The sequence below is a fragment of a genome, unplaced genomic scaffold (genome assembly GCF_019419815.1).
Source record: "Pyrus x bretschneideri cultivar Hongxiangsu unplaced genomic scaffold, Pyrus_bretschneideri_v1 Contig36, whole genome shotgun sequence".
Classification (NCBI taxonomy): Eukaryota; Viridiplantae; Streptophyta; class Magnoliopsida; order Rosales; family Rosaceae; genus Pyrus; species Pyrus x bretschneideri.
The window spans coordinates 246,500-262,213 of NW_025999679.1; the positions used below are offsets into that span (position 1 = coordinate 246,500).

General features: G+C 37.2%; 2 protein-coding genes across 2 annotated transcripts; both read left to right on the forward strand.

Annotated features, from left to right (window-relative positions):
- Nucleotides 1-1,371: 1,371 nt before the first annotated feature.
- On the forward strand, nt 1,372-3,539 carry LOC103948655 (28 kDa ribonucleoprotein, chloroplastic). The gene is made up of 4 exons (XM_009359696.3): nt 1,372-1,970; nt 2,338-2,439; nt 2,654-2,926; nt 3,222-3,539. Exons 1-4 carry the CDS (start codon nt 1,452-1,454, stop codon nt 3,273-3,275), a joined length of 948 nt encoding a protein of 315 aa, XP_009357971.2. The 5' UTR covers nt 1,372-1,451; the 3' UTR covers nt 3,276-3,539.
- Nucleotides 3,540-10,859: 7,320 nt separating this feature from the next.
- Nucleotides 10,860-15,595, forward strand: LOC103948654 (nuclear transport factor 2). The gene is made up of 10 exons (XM_009359693.3): nt 10,860-11,020; nt 11,145-11,252; nt 11,348-11,482; nt 12,146-12,452; nt 12,906-13,168; nt 13,289-13,478; nt 13,689-13,816; nt 14,309-14,374; nt 14,568-14,649; nt 15,114-15,595. The coding sequence occupies exons 2-10, from the start codon at nt 11,214-11,216 to the stop codon at nt 15,329-15,331; spliced, it is 1,428 nt and encodes a 475-aa protein (XP_009357968.2). The 5' UTR covers nt 10,860-11,020; nt 11,145-11,213; the 3' UTR covers nt 15,332-15,595.
- Nucleotides 15,596-15,714: the final 119 nt, after the last annotated feature.

Consider the following 15,714-nt stretch of genomic DNA (forward strand, 5'->3'; position numbering starts at 1 on the left):
GGGTGAGGATGGAAAAACCCTCGTTTGTGCGTTTTTTTGCTTTTTAAATTTGAAATTGAAGCAAAAATCTTGAATCTGAATGGTGGGTTTTGGTTGGAATTGGAAATGCAAGAGGAGGGGTGTCGGGGGAAGCGGCTGTGGTTTTGGAGGTGAAGGAAGGAGGGGTGCGAATGGAGGGGAAGAAGGTGAGAGATGGATGGTTTGATTGTGGGGTGGGCCCCACTTCTCTTTATTTAACTTTTTTGACATAATTTTTTCATAAATTGTTCCTTTTTAAAAAAAGATATTTTTTTTTATCTATTTGGTATTCCATGTTAGAAAAATATAGGTCCAGCATTTGCCACATCATCACTTAACGGTTATTCTAAGGGATTAATTAATGGAGGTATGACATTTTAAGGAATTCATAAGTTGATAAATGACATTTCAATGTTTAAAACATTATGTATAAGATTGTGGTGCAACCTATAGTTAAGGTAATTTTGTGTAATTTACCCAAAAATTTTTTTAACCAAAACGATCCATGAGATTGTCATAATTCCTCATTTTGGTTTATGAGATTTAGAATTGATAGAAGTTGTCCCTAAGATTGTTCACCGACAATTATTTTGGCGGAAAAATTTCGTTAAATTGAAAAAACTACTAGTATGAAGGGGTTAATTTGACAAAAATACACTTAATTTAACGGAGATTTCTTACAAAATGATTAACAGTAAATAATCTCAGGAACCACTTATATTGATTTTAAATCTTAGTAACCAAAGTGAAAATTTATGTCAATCTCAAAATCATTTTGAATACAAAAAAAAACCAATAGTAAAAAGAAACCATGAATAAACTAAAAAAAGGTAATCAATCGAAAGTGCCCCCAAATCCCCTTGGTGGCGGCAGTAACAATAGGAGGTAAGAATGTTCCGTCCAAACTCTATGTTTAATTTCCTCATTCTCATCCAAAGGGTAATGCATTTTAATATTCTTTCGGTCAGAATTTAAAATTTTACTGTTAGAATCGGAAACACTATTCAAACTTGCTCCCCTAAACGAGCAGTGAGCTCAATATTTTAAGTTTATATTATCCTAGAATAAAAACACTTGTGTTTATTTGGTAATTGGTTCGCGTGATATACTACTTAAAAATTAACATAAAACCTAGTGCCATAACCAGTGATGATTTTTCTCAGTCATGGAAACTTAGAACAATGAATCCTATTTTTTTTATTTTTTATTTTTTGGGGTACAAACATTGGAGATTGGAGATTGGAGATTGGACATGGACACACCTTATCCCCCCACATATCTCTCTTCCGCTCTCACTGGACACAAAGTGCCCACATCAGCTCACATAGCTTTTACCCAATATTCAACTGTAATATCCACCACCACCACCACCCCGTCCTCCTCCAGGCCTCTCACCTCACTCAAAAATACACAATCACAGTTGATCTACCACCATGGCTGCCACCGCAGCTGCAGCCATGAGCTCATCTTTCTCCCCCTCCATCTACACCGTCAAATGCATTCGTTCATCATCCAATCATTCATCCCCCGATCATCTACACCTTAAAATGTCACCAAATCGCATGCCATCACCGTCATCACTATCCCACTCTTTTGCTATAGAGCCACTACTTTCCATTAGTAGCATCGGGACCTCGAATAAGTTTCGGGTGCTGAGGATAACAACTACTTGTGTTGCTCAAGAAGGGGTGGCAGTGACTGATGAGGTTGAAGTTGAGCAAGTGGTCTTGGCCGAGGAGGAGGAGGAGAAGGAGGAGAAGCAAGCAGAGGAACAAGTAGTTGCCGCGGTGGAAGAATTAGGAGGAGGAGGAGAGGCGGCAGCTGGTGGAGTTTCAGGAGAGGAGGAGGTTGCCGTGAACACAAAGCTTTACTTTGGGAATCTTCCTTATAGTGTGGACAGTGCACAGCTTGCTGGGATTATTCAGGACTTTGCTAGTCCTGAGCTCATTGAGGTCAGTTTTTCATTTCCTATTTTTCATTAAGTTGGTTTTAAAAGATGCCATGCTAGTGTTAATTTATAATTTTATCGTCATACACTTTGATAGATATGTTATGTTAGTACGAGGGATTTTCTCATTTGTTGAACGCTTTTGTCGACGGATTCACCACCTCTTCTGGGGTATAGATTAATCGTAATCCATTAGGTTACGATGAATTTGCACGGCAAAATTGTCAACTTAGACTATTTTATGACGTCTTTTGATTCAAAAGACATTCATCTTATTGACAATTTGACAACTTAACATGCTAAATCTTTTGAAAATACCCGTATACCGCCATTAATTGTTACTGACGAACACAATTGACGATCCTATACAGGTTCTGTACCATAGGGAGACTGGAAAAAGCAGAGGATTTGCATTTGTGACAATGAGTACTCCCGAAGATTGTAAAGCTGTCATTGAAAATCTTGACGGACGTGTAAGGCTCTCTCTGTCTTTCTAATTTCAAACATTGTAGAGAAAGAAAACTTCATTCTTTCTCCCATTATATCACATATACTCGTCATATCTCTCGTAGTAACAGAAAAATAGGTCTCATGAGTCATGTTTCGCATGAGTTGGCCTACATTATATGTCAGTGGGAGATCCAGTACATATAACAGCGTTACTCATACCTTATTCCAACATTTCAGGAATTTGCTGGGCGAACCTTGAGGGTGAACTTTTCAGACAGGCCGAGAGCGAAAGTACCTCTATATCCTGAAACTGAGTACAAGCTTTTCGTTGGGAATTTATCCTGGTCAGTCACCTCTGAAAGTTTGACAAAAGCTTTTCAAGAATATGGAACCGTGGTTGGAGCTAGGGTTCTATATGATGGCGAAACAGGAAGGTCTCGTGGCTATGGATTCGTATGCTACTCAACGAAATCAGAAATGGACGCTGCCTTGGCATCTCTCAATGGATTTGTATGCTACTCTTCTCATTCACCTCCTCACTTTCCTAGATCTATTTATAAGCGTAAAAGTCCTTCTCGCATAACATGTGTCGGACAAATTACAGTTTGACAAGTGCTTGTTTATAAGAATAGGTAATTGTATGGACTAGTAACACAACTTCGTGTTAATGTCGAAAACAAGCATTTATCCAATAAACTGAAAAAGGAAACAACTAGCTGGCGTATCAAATTATAATTTGTTCGTAATGAAGAATGACTTGTTAGGCAGCCGACTAATCCTTGTTTTATTTTGTTTGGCTTCTCAGGAACTAGAAGGAAGAGCATTGCGTGTAAGCTTGGCTGAAGGAAAACGTTCATAGAGTTTAGTGTTAATTTAGAAAAAGGGTTAATTAATTGGAACATGTTAATTAGGTGAGGTATATGATTCATATGGAATCACATAACGATTTAATTGAAACTCCCCTTTCAGTTATTGTTGCATTTTGTAACTCAATTTTTGTTTCACAACTTTATGAGCGGAACTTCCTTGTGGATATATGATTGTTTTTGCCATTTGGTGAGGGTGGTTTAACATTAGTTAAACTGCATTGCGTCAACTAATAAAATATGATAATTTATAGAAATACATCTCATTCATCCATACTTTGATCTTGACAGATAAGAATGATGCACTGATTTTAGAAAAACGAGTTTTTAGTTTTTGAGTTAAAATTTAACCTTGAAAAAAAAAAAAAAAAAAAAAGAGAGGGAAGAAGCAAGATTGGAAATACTCTAAAGCGATATAAATTGTATGTCTGTAAGAAATGTTTTCTCGTTAGTAACCCAATATTGCTAAATTGTCAACTATAGTTTGTTAGAGTACTGTTAGAATGCCAAATGGCAGCATCTAAGTGTGACAGATGTAGGGTGTGATGATGGAATCACTGGATCAAATTAAGTTGTTAAGGTGGTTAGAAGATTGTTACAGAGAAGCTTAAAGAGTAAGCTAGATAGTTACTATAAATAACAGCAGTTGTAATATTGGTGGGTTGCTGATGTAATATTCCTTAGTAAATACAAGTTACTTACTGTGCAATTGCGAAGACTTAAAATTGGTATGAGAGCCTAGGACTTAAGGTGTAGTGGTACTTTAGTTCAACCCAAAAGACTAGTCCAATAGGTGAGAGGACCCCAATGATTAAAGTACCACTACATCATTTCTGGTGTAGCCGATGTGGAATCATAACAAAATTATGAATTTAATTAAGAGTAAACAAGAATTTACATGATTAATAATCCAAATTCATAGATTTAGTAACATACTATGTAATGTGTACGATAATAGTGTGCATCTTCATAAAAGCAATATTCTCTTTTCTTGGTTATGCTATCATGTTGCTGAATTGTTACCATGACATATACATAGTAAATAGTAAGAATGATGTTGACATTTTATTGATAACAATAGATAGCATGTTGCTAAATTGTCAACCCCAAACATGAATTCAAATAGTTAACGATTCAAATTGGCAGTCTAGCAATATTATAAGACAAGTCTCTCACAACCAAGTGCACCTAGATACGTGTAATGGTAAATAAACTGTTATTTGTCGTAAGAGCAATTCCACATGTTGGAGGAGGGCCATGCAAAAGCAAGGGCAATGACATGTAATTGCCACTTTGAAAAGTAATTATTTTTTTACAACTCCATCTGTTGGGCAATGACGATTATTGTTCACAAATATTATTTTTAAAATTTTTTTAATCTTGTAAGTGTGTTTAAGCGTGAACATTGTAAGTTTGTTATTTGAAACTAAAACTCTCTGTTTAACTCCAATAATTTAATTTCAAATATAAAGCAAAGCATGGCATTACAACAAGTATAATTAACTAAAAATAAAAGGCGAATGAAAAAGATGATTGGGTATTTATAAAATAAAAAAATTTCCTATGTTTTTTTTTTTTTTTTTTTTTTTTTGCATTTTTAACGATTGGATTTTTCTTATTATTGAATCCGACACACGATAACGTGCCACAACGGTGCCTTTTTAAATTTTTTTACCTTTGAAAATATGCCGGTCTAGATCATCAAGCTTTTGGAAATCCAACGGCTATAATTACACCACTTCATAAAGTCGTTGGGCTCTTCTATTAGAGTTATTACAGCGAGCCCTACGACAGCAAAGGTTGTCAGCCTACTCTTTCCTTGCACGTGTAATACACGCAGCAAACAAAAAAAAATGCGATTGATGTCCCCATGGTTGTTGGCGCAAGACTTGTCTTCTTGGATTTGGACTGCTGGAGCCCGATTTTGAAGGTGAAGGGCAAAAAAGAAGCAATTGCCTCTGCCCAAAGGCAACTCATGGAAGTGCCCTAACATGTTGCTAAATGTCAACATGATTGATACATTCACATAAGAATCCATTTGATAAAGGATTTAAATTGACAGTGTGGCTCCATAGAATTTTAAATTGTCTTGTATATTTATACTATTATTAAGAGAACTCTCCTTGTCAACTTTTTGCCACTTTTTTTTTCTTATTTTGTCATCACTTTTGATACACAATACTTATATAAGGAGGGCAAAATAGTAATTGTGTATCTTTTGCCCCTTTTTTCCTATTTTGGTCTCACTTTTGATACACAATACTTACATAAGAAGAGTAGAATAGTAATTTTGTATATTTTGAGAAAATGACAATCATATTCCTATTTTTCCCATTTTACCCTCACTTTTGATATACAATATTTACGTAAGGAGGACAAAACAGTAATTATGTAATATTAAGATAAAACATGCACTTATTAAGAGAAATTGTCTCACCATTATTTTTTCATACTCGCTAATCACACTATTTAATAAAAAAACAAAAAACAAAATGAAAGTGTTCACACACACAGCGTGTGTGCTCATCGGCTAGTATACAATAATAATATGATGTGTTATGTCGTTTGATTAACAATTAATTGTAAACATTATGAGATTATTTGCTAGTTAGAGCATCTCCAAGAACAAATGTTAAATTTTTGTTACTTAGCTAGTGAATAGCGTAAAAAAGCCAATTTAACTAGCCAAGTTAACTTATCATCTCCAATAACACTCTCTGTTAATAAACATTCCAGTATTTTATTATTTAACAATTCAGCATGTAATATTTTATTAATTAATTTAACAAAAAAAAATATATCTCAAACCACCACTTTCTAGAACCACCAATCAACGGTCTTTTTTTTCTCTCTTCCTTTGTGACATCCCACATCTCCCAGGGGTGTGATCCTTAAATGTATATTCCCATCCTTACCTAGCACGAGGCCTTTTGGGAGCTCACTGGCTTCGGGTTCCATAGGAACTCTGAAGTTAAGCGAGTAGCACGCGAGAGCATTCCTAGGATAGGTGACCCATCAGGAAGTTCTCGTGTGAGTTCCCAAAAACAAAACCGTGAGGGCGTGGTCGATGCCCAAAGCGGACAATATCGTGCTACGGTGGTGGATCGGGCCCGGGTTGTGGTGGGCCCGGGCCGGGATGTGACAATTTGGTATCAGAGCCTAACCCTGGCCGCGTGTGTGCCGACGAGGACGTCGGACCCCCTAAAGGGGGTGGATTGTGACATCCCACATCGCCCAGGGGTGTGATCCTTAAATGTATATTCCCATCTTTACCTAGCACGAGGCCTTTTGGGAGCTCACTGGCTTCGGGTTCCGTAGGAACTCCGAAGTTAAGCGAGTAGCGCGCGAGAGCATTCCCAGGATGGGTAACCCATCGGGAAGTTCTCGTGTGAGTTCCCAAAAACAAAACCGTGAGGGCGTGGTCGGGGCTTAAAGCGGACAATATCGTGCTACGGTGGTGGATCGGGCCCGGGTTGTGGTGGGGGCCCGGGCCGGGATGTGACATCCTTTCTATATATATATATATATATATTTTTTTTTTTTTGGTCCCTTTCTCTCTTTCTTCTCTCTTCTCTTTCTTCTTTACATCAGACTTTATCACTTTGTTAATTGGAGGAATGATGAAAAGATTTCCCAAGTTGTGATTGTGCAGTGGGTTCTGATTGGGTCAAAGCTGTTGGTTTCATGTATTGTCAAGGAACCTGCCTCAACCCCAAGAATGAAGTTATGGACCATGGGGCTATTTATTTAAACCAACACATGCCGCTCCTTTGAGTATGGTTGGGAATAACTTGCATTTGGTGGAGTCGTTATTCCCTCGGCCCTCAAAAGCGTAGATAAATCCTTCTAGGTGATCATATGGATCCGTGAGCCTTTGTAGCTTTGCATCTTGAGTTCTCGAGTATCTCCACTTGTCAGCTTGTCAAGCAATTCCTTGGAGAATGGCAAGGGAACTTCGTCATCGGAATAGTCAAGGGTTCTTGGGCTTGGACACTTGCTCTATGTCTCTCAGTCGATCCCACACACTTTTCATCTCCTCACCTATGACTTCCCTTAGGATGCTCTTTAAGTTGGCATGATCATGCAGATTCTCGACTGAAGCCTTGGTTGTCAGCGACCAGTGCTCATTTTCCCCAAGCGCCTTCCTCTTCTCGAATTCTCCTCTGATAAGTTTGCGGGCATCCTTACCTCTACTTCCTTCGTCCACCATGGAGGAGAAAGAGGAAGATTAGCCCCCATCTAGGATGTGTTTTCAATATTATCGTTAGTCTGGTTGATTTGTTCCATAAGGTCATCATGTTCTTCCTGGAGCAAAGGTGATGTAGGGCGTATCTGGTAGAAACGAAATAAAATGAAATAAACCGATAAATAGGATTAAAAAGGAAACGATAGGCAAGGAACACTATCTCCAATTACAAGGAGATACCTTAAAACCCTATAAACTTTGGTTCTAATACCAGCCTACGACGTAGACACTAGAAAGAACAAACTTACATACTCTTAAACAAGAGAAATGCACAAATATGAGAAACAAATCTTTCTGAATATTTCACTTAGCAACAAAAAAAGGTCCAAGTTCTCCATCTTATAGAAGAAGTGGTATTTAAAATCTTTTTGTAACTGCATTTAGAAATTGAAAGACAATAGTATTAAATTGACATAAAATTGAAAATTACATAATTAAAGTAATGAAATCTGCCATAAAACATCTTGGAAGTAAAACCGATCAGCCAATTTGTATTAGAACACCCGCTTTATTCCAGCACATAAATTCATCTTCAAATAATTTATTGTGATGTGACCATTCTGCCTTGCCATGCTTTGTTTTATTCTTCAAACTTACAAACAGATTCTTTGCATAGAATATATAGAGGTTGACCATCTCTTGGACTCGAACAATAGCGTTAGGGTATGGACAGAATGCACCAATATTTAAGACTTTTAACAAATCAATCATTTCACTCAACCTCTTGTTGATTGAATCATTTATAAAATCTTGCCAAATTGGATCATGGAATTGAAACTTAGCAAAGGTTTCTACCACATTTGTCAAAATGCTTGTGTTCATCTATTTTCTTTTGTGTCCAATTTTGAATTCAAATACCAAATTGTTGTCATCATGAATATCCTTGATAGAATTCAAATACATCTCTTGATTAACCACTCCAGCCTGTTGAGAAAACTCTTGAGCATCAATACCCTCATCAATTGTAGGATCATTAATAACATCACAAAATACATAAAATTATAATGACATATACCACAACAAATTCACATGAACTATCTAAACAATGAACAAATATTGTAGGAAGATCTAGATTTAGATCTTCAGTTACTGGCATTTGCGACATGTTGGTGTTGTTACCTTTGATATGGCGTCACCCTTGGATTGAACTACGCTCTGATACTAACTGATGCAAGACACATTGGAAATAAACGAAATAAGATGAAATAGACTGATAAATAGGATTAAATAAGAAACTATAGACAAGGTTCACTATCTCCAAGTGTAAGGAGAGACTTGAAAACCATATAAACTTTGGTTCTAGTACCAGCCTACGACATAGACACTAGAAAGAACAAACTTACATATTCTTAAACAAGAGAAAGACACAAATATGAGATAAAAATCTCTCTGAATATTTCATTCATCAACAAAAAAACGTCCAAGTCCTCAATCTTACAGAAGAAGTGGTATTTAAAAAGTTTTTGTAACCTACATTCAGAAATTGAAAATCAATAGTATTAAATTGACATAAAACTGAATTAAAATGACATAAAATTAAAAATTACATAACTAAAGTAAAGAAAGTTGCCATAAAACGTCTTGGAAGTAAAACTGATCAACCAATTTGTATAAAACACCCGCTTTATTCCAGCACATAAATTCATCTTTTAATAATTTATTGTGCTCCATGCCAAATGCATTTTTTTATTTCTAGTCCTGCATCAAAAGGCTTTGGGTGTGGAGGAGGTTTCTTACCTCATTCATCTCTCCAACGCTGGAAGTATATTCTTCATTTTTTCCTTTAAGCTAGCGAGCCTGACCTTCTCTTCTTGTCTTCTCTTGCGGAAGGGCATCTTGGGCCTAACAGAAAAGGCCCTGTCTCTCATCCTCCTACTGATCATTCTTCTTGGCTAAGTGCGATCATTGAAAATGCCTAAGACAACTAGGTAGAAAACACATGAAATCGTATGCGTTTCCCACAGTCAGTGCCAAACTGTTAACGCTCAAAACTTGCATGTTAACAAATTAAAACAATAAGCCCTTGTCGGGCTTAGGATAAAAATTAAAATGAACTGGACTTAAGATATAAGTGGTTTACCCCTCAAAACTAGGTTCATCGACTATGTTGCTTGGATTGTATTGATTTCAAGACTACAAATAACTCTTAGCTTAACGCAAGAATTCTTTATTACATCAGTTGTCTGACCCCTTTACAACATGTTCCCATCTCTTTATATAGTTACCTAATGAACCAAGACAACTCTGTACTTTTTCTAGCATTTATTGCGTCACTTGCCTTGACTAGTGCATTGATAACTTTTTACCCACCAACTAGACATTCGATGGTGACGTGAAATTTGCTCAGTCGTGATTGCACTCCTTTTCTAGACAAGGCTTGTCAAGCGACCTGCTCGGCCTTGGTTCTCTAACCTAGTCCCTTCGAGCAGCATCCTCGACCACCTTTACGTCCCATCTTAGGCCTTTATTTTTTATCTGGTTGCCATGTGGCCTAATTGACTACTGAGGATAAATGCTCTTGAAACCTTGTGCCATAAGATTGTCAGCCTGCCCACGTGCCTTTGGTGGTCGTAAAATACTTTATGTAACTTAGTCGAACTGAGTTCGTAGGCAGTTGGCTGCAGCGTTCAAGAACATCTTTCTCTAAACCCCTTAGGCCTTGAGGTTTTTAATCTTCCTTAGTCCTTGACTTTGGCCATTTTGTGACCTCTTTCCCGGCCTGCACCATTTCTTGGGCCTAAAAATGCCCAGTTAACTGAATGTTTTTAAGAGTTATAAATCCGTGGGGTTTGATGGAGTTCTAGTGGAGTTTCATATACTCCATGTGAATTCGTTCAAAATATTAAGGGAGATGCCTGATTTCTCAAAGTCTAAAATACACTATAAAATCCTAGTAAATCCATCAAAATCCTTAACTTTTTAAAATATTTTAAAATCAATTCCTAATTGAATACATATGGAGTTTTATGGACTATTTTTTGTATTTTTGGTTGGAAGTTTTATGGACTACTTCAAAATCCTGATTGAACACATTCAGATTTTGAGTTTTATGAACTCCTTTAAAATTTTGATTAAATACCCATAAACTTCCATAAATTCATTTAATATCTTAATTATACTCTCTAATTCATAAACTCTTCTAAAATTTTTTGAACTTCCAATTGAATACAACCCTCTAAAAACCTAAGCGCTAAACAAATCACAAAAATTCAAACTGTAACCTTTCTAAAGAATTTTTATCGAAAAAGGTAAAATAGGAATTTCCTTCTTCTCGTATAAGAAAGAGGACTAGGCAAATACGTCACGAGCGCAGGTTAGCAAAGAGGTATCAAAAGGAAAGGTCCGTTTGATGCAGTTCCATATTATAGTGCGCCCGCGTGGGCTGAGCGTCACCAATTTCTGTGGTGACGGCTTCCAACAAAAGCCGCAAAACCCAGTCAGTGAAGAAGATCGATCCCTCTCTCTCCCTCCCTCCCCCAAATCTGTCTCAAGGTCTCCTTCTCTCTAAAGACCAAAGCCTCCACCTTTTCTGAGACCCCTTTCTCTCTCTCTCTCTAAATATCTGTCTGTTTATGCCATTTGTGTATAAAGCTTATCTTTTGGGGTTTTGGTGCAGATTTGTGGGGGCGTTCGCAGATCCAGAGTTTTTGATTTCGCGGTTTTAGGGTTTAAGAGGTTTCAAAATATGGCCACCCCCTATGCATTTCCCGTCACAGCTGCTCAGGTTCCCTCTTTCTCTCTCTATATCCTCTCTCTCTGTTATTCTCTTGCTCTGCCGCCGCTGAGGGTGAAATCGCCGTCGTGCTTGTGGTGGTTTAGGTGGGGACGTACTTTGTGACGCAGTACTACCAAGTGCTTCAGCAGCAGCCGGACCTTGTGCACCAGTTCTACTCCGAGGCCAGCACAATGGTTCGTGCCGACGGCAATTCCAGAGCCACCGCAGTTGCAATGCAGGTATTCTTTCTACAATTTCGTCACCAAGTGCTTCTTCATAAGTTTTATGTTTAAGTTCCTCTTAAAGTTTTCAACTTTTTCTGCAAATTAACATCAAAATATCTGCTTTGTGTCTTTTGGAGTAAGTCGAGTAAGTAGTTTGATGGGTTTTTGTAATTTTAGTTCCCTTTATGTACTGCGTCGGCTAAATAAGTTCCTGAGTTTGATCCCACTAGTTGCAGATTGTGACATTTGTGTATCTAGCTGTGAGATACCTCATTTTATTGCTGTGTGAGAGGCCGCATTTTCTTTTCTTTTCTTTGTTACTCCTAGTTTGAAAAAAGAAGTATGCCTATTGGGTTCATTGCTTCTAAATTCACTTGAATTTGCAGTTTTATGGGTGGCCTTCTAATTAATCATGTTGATAACCGTTTCCTTTTTACAGCTATAAAAATGTTAAAATTGAAACTAACCTGTTGATGTAATAGGCCTATACATGCATCTATCATCATTTTTCGTACTCTCGCACCCCCAGTCCATCAGACAATTATTGCTTGACATGTTCAGTCATTATTTTCTAGTTACAAGCAATTAATTGATTCCACTTGTCAGCATAGTTTATATATTTTGAGTGCTGGTATATTTGATACTCAAGTTTATTCTTTCTTTCCTTGTATGCAACAGCAAATCCATGATCTTGTTATGTCGTTCAATCTGACTGGATTCGAAATCAACAAAGCAAATTCCTTGGAATCCTGGAATGGAGGTGTTCTTGTTCTGGTTGAAGGCTACATTGAAATGAAAACTTTCACTGGGAGGAGGAAATTTGCACAAACATTTTTCCTTGCACCTCAGGAGAGAGGTTATTTTGTGCTGAACGATATATTTCACTTTGTTGATGAGGAACCGATTCATCATCATCCAGCAGTCTTATTAGCCCAAAACAATCTTGACTCCAAGCTAAGTGCTCCTGCTACAATTTCGCAGCCAGGTATTTTAATGCTTCATGATTTACGTTGATTTGAAGGATTCCTTTGTCAGTAGGCATAATAAAATCTGCTAATTTAGGAGAAAGCATGTGACTATTACTAGAAAAGTGATGTGGAGTTTGTTGATTTTATTTTTGCATTTATGTACAAGAGTTTGGTATTTGAAAACAAAGAATTTTATGTAGGACAACAAAACCAATTCTATAATTAGCAATAGAAAGTGTGCTGGTTGAATGGCAATGTTTACTTCATCTGAAACCATATTTATGCATGATTATGGCTCATCCTTCAGTGCCATTTCAAAAAAAAAGTTCTTTTAAAATTCTTGGAGTTGAAAATACCTTTCTGAAAATTTTAGTAATTTATTTTGATTTGGTAGTATTATAAGTTTCATTTCAACGTATAAAAGAACCGTCTTTTTTAGTAATTGGCTGTTGGAACTGGTGATTTTGCAGTGGCTAACTATTATGTGGGTGGAGAGATTCAGACAAGAGACTTTGTCGCTCCTGCTGTCAAAGAAAATGGTCCAGTTGAAAGTTATGGCTTTGCAGAGCAACAGTTGCAGCAAGTTGTTGAAACTGAGAACTTGTTGGATGATCGTGCTGTAGAGCAATCAAATGGTGCAGTTCAAAGCACGCCGAATACCATACAAGATCACCTGCATGCATCTGTTGAGGAACCTATTGGAGAGCCTCAAAAGCAGACCTATGCTTCTATAGTATGCACCTGAATCTGTAACTAATTTTTTTTTTCACATAAACACATACATATATGTATATGTATGGAAGGTTCTGCTCATTATGTGTGACCAATCTTGTCTGCTTGATTTTTTTGATAGTTACGCGTTGCCAAAGGGCAACCTGTGCCTTCTGTAGCTCCCCAGCATTCATCTAATAAGAGTGCACCAATGGCTTCAAACTGGAATCACTATCCTCAGTCCACTGCTCAGCAATCCATTTCATCATCTAATACATTTGAAAGGCCTGTAGCAGAGACAGCAGATGAGGTTGCCGCTCTAGAAGATGAAGGTGAACATCTGGGCTTATTTTAATGAGTTCTTTGAGAATTGTTGCTTACAATTTTCAGTTGTAAAAAATTGTCGTCTAGTTTAATTTTTTTCTTAGTTTCGCTCTCTTGTTCAGTCTAATAAATCAACATATCGGCAGTTTAATATGGACTTCAACAGTTTTATTTAATTGATCTTTTTGTTTCTTTTTGTCTTCTATGAATGCTTTTAGGTGAAATAAAGTCTGTTTATGTAAGAAACTTGCCGACTACTGTGTCCCCATCTGAAGTTGAGGAGGAATTTGTGAATTTTGGAAAACTAAAGCAGCCGCCTGAAGGAGTGGTCATTAGGAGTCGCAAGGTTCATGCTCTTAGATTTTTGCATTCTTTTATTCCCTTAAGTTCCTCTCCAGATGTATCATTTATACCAGTTTGAAATTAGGCTTTTTAGCCAAAATGGTCCTTGAGATTGGCATAACTCCTTACTTTGGTTCCTGATATTTAAAATCGATAGAACTGTCTTTTGAGTTTGTCCACCGTCAATCATTTTGGTTAGTACGTAAAAAATATCCGTTAAATGAGGATAAAATGACAAAAATACCCTCAATTTTTGTCAAATCATTTTGCCCTGCCCCATTGTTTATTAAATTGAGGGTATTTCTGTCATTTTGGTCCTTATTTAACAGAGATTTTTCACGGAAGGACCAAAATGATTGACGGTGGACAAACTCAGGGACCACTTCTATTGATTTCAAATCTTAGGGACCAAAGTGTGGAGTTATGCCAATATCAGGGACTATTTTTGCCAAAATGCCTTGAAATTATTAAGCTAAAATATTCCATTGTTGTGCAGGATGTTGGTGTTTGCTATGCGTTTGTTGAATTTGAAGATATTACCGGTGTTCAGAATGCCGTCAAGGTCCACTCATGAAACCATTAATACAATGAGTGCTATTTGCGAAATTTGAATTTTAATAGAAGATTTTACCAAAGTTTCCTTTCAGTATCAATTGAATTTAATGTTGGAGATGGAGACAAACTTTTTAGTTACTTTCCTCCCACAAGTCCGCTTCCCGAGTCTTTTATTGATTTTTTCTTTTTATTTTACATAGGCTGGTAGTGTTCAAATTGCTGGACGACAGGTATACATTGAAGAACGGAGACCAAACAGCAACATCCCGTCTCGAGTGGGAAGTATGTTTCTTATATATCTTATTAAAATTCTGTCATCTGTTCTCGCTTACTATCTGGACGATTGCATTGAAAATACTGCAACATGTATTCCGATGATTGCCTAATCCTGTTTCTTATGGCCATGGATGTTATATAGTGACATCATTATATTGTGTGACAATTTTTTAATGACTTCATAATGGTCTCATTTCACCATCTATGGCTGCTGTATTTAATAATTGGCAATTAGCAACGTTGTTAGTGGCATCCACTTTCCTGTGCTAGTTATCTGGCGAAAGAAACTCTGATACAATTCGTTGTTAAACCCTTGTCAATTTTGACTGCTTAATGTGATACCTTTAAGAGATATTTGAGCGTTGTTTCTGATCAAATTGTTATGGCATAACAAGCGCTTACGCTCCAAGCTTCACATTAGGATATGCTCTTAATGTAATCTTATTGCTATTGAATTGTTGTCTGGACAGGAAGGGGAAGAGAAAGGGGCAGCTACCAAGCAGAGGCACCGAGGGGTCGTTTTGGTTCTCGGAGTTTTGTGAGGGGAGGTGGCTATGACGGAGGTGACCAGGACTACAGCCGACCAAGGGGAAATGGCTACTATAGGCCAAGCCCTCGACAAGACAGAGGGAACTCGGGTTATCAATCATCAAGAAGCGGACAAAATTCATCGGAGTTCACTAATTAAGATTATTCTACAGCGAGAGAAGGAAATTTTTGGGTCAGCAGGTATAACTCTAATCGGTTGCAAAAACTACTGGTATTCCTTAGTGTTGGTTTAGCTTTAGATGTATTGGGCATGTCCATCATATTTTTCTACGTAGGAGTTGCTTGGCATTGGATTTAATAAATTTAAATAGGTTTTGCAATTTTGACCTCATATTTTCTTTGGAAAAATCCTCCATGGTCTCTCTTATTGATGCAGTTAATTAAAATTCATTTGATTGATATATTTTTCTCTAATTTTGCCTATTATTTTCTTTAAGTAAGGATTCAGTTTCCTTACCTAATGATAATAAAACGCGGTAAGGTGCCACTTGCATGCGAATAGTCACACAAGGCGGAGCGCCA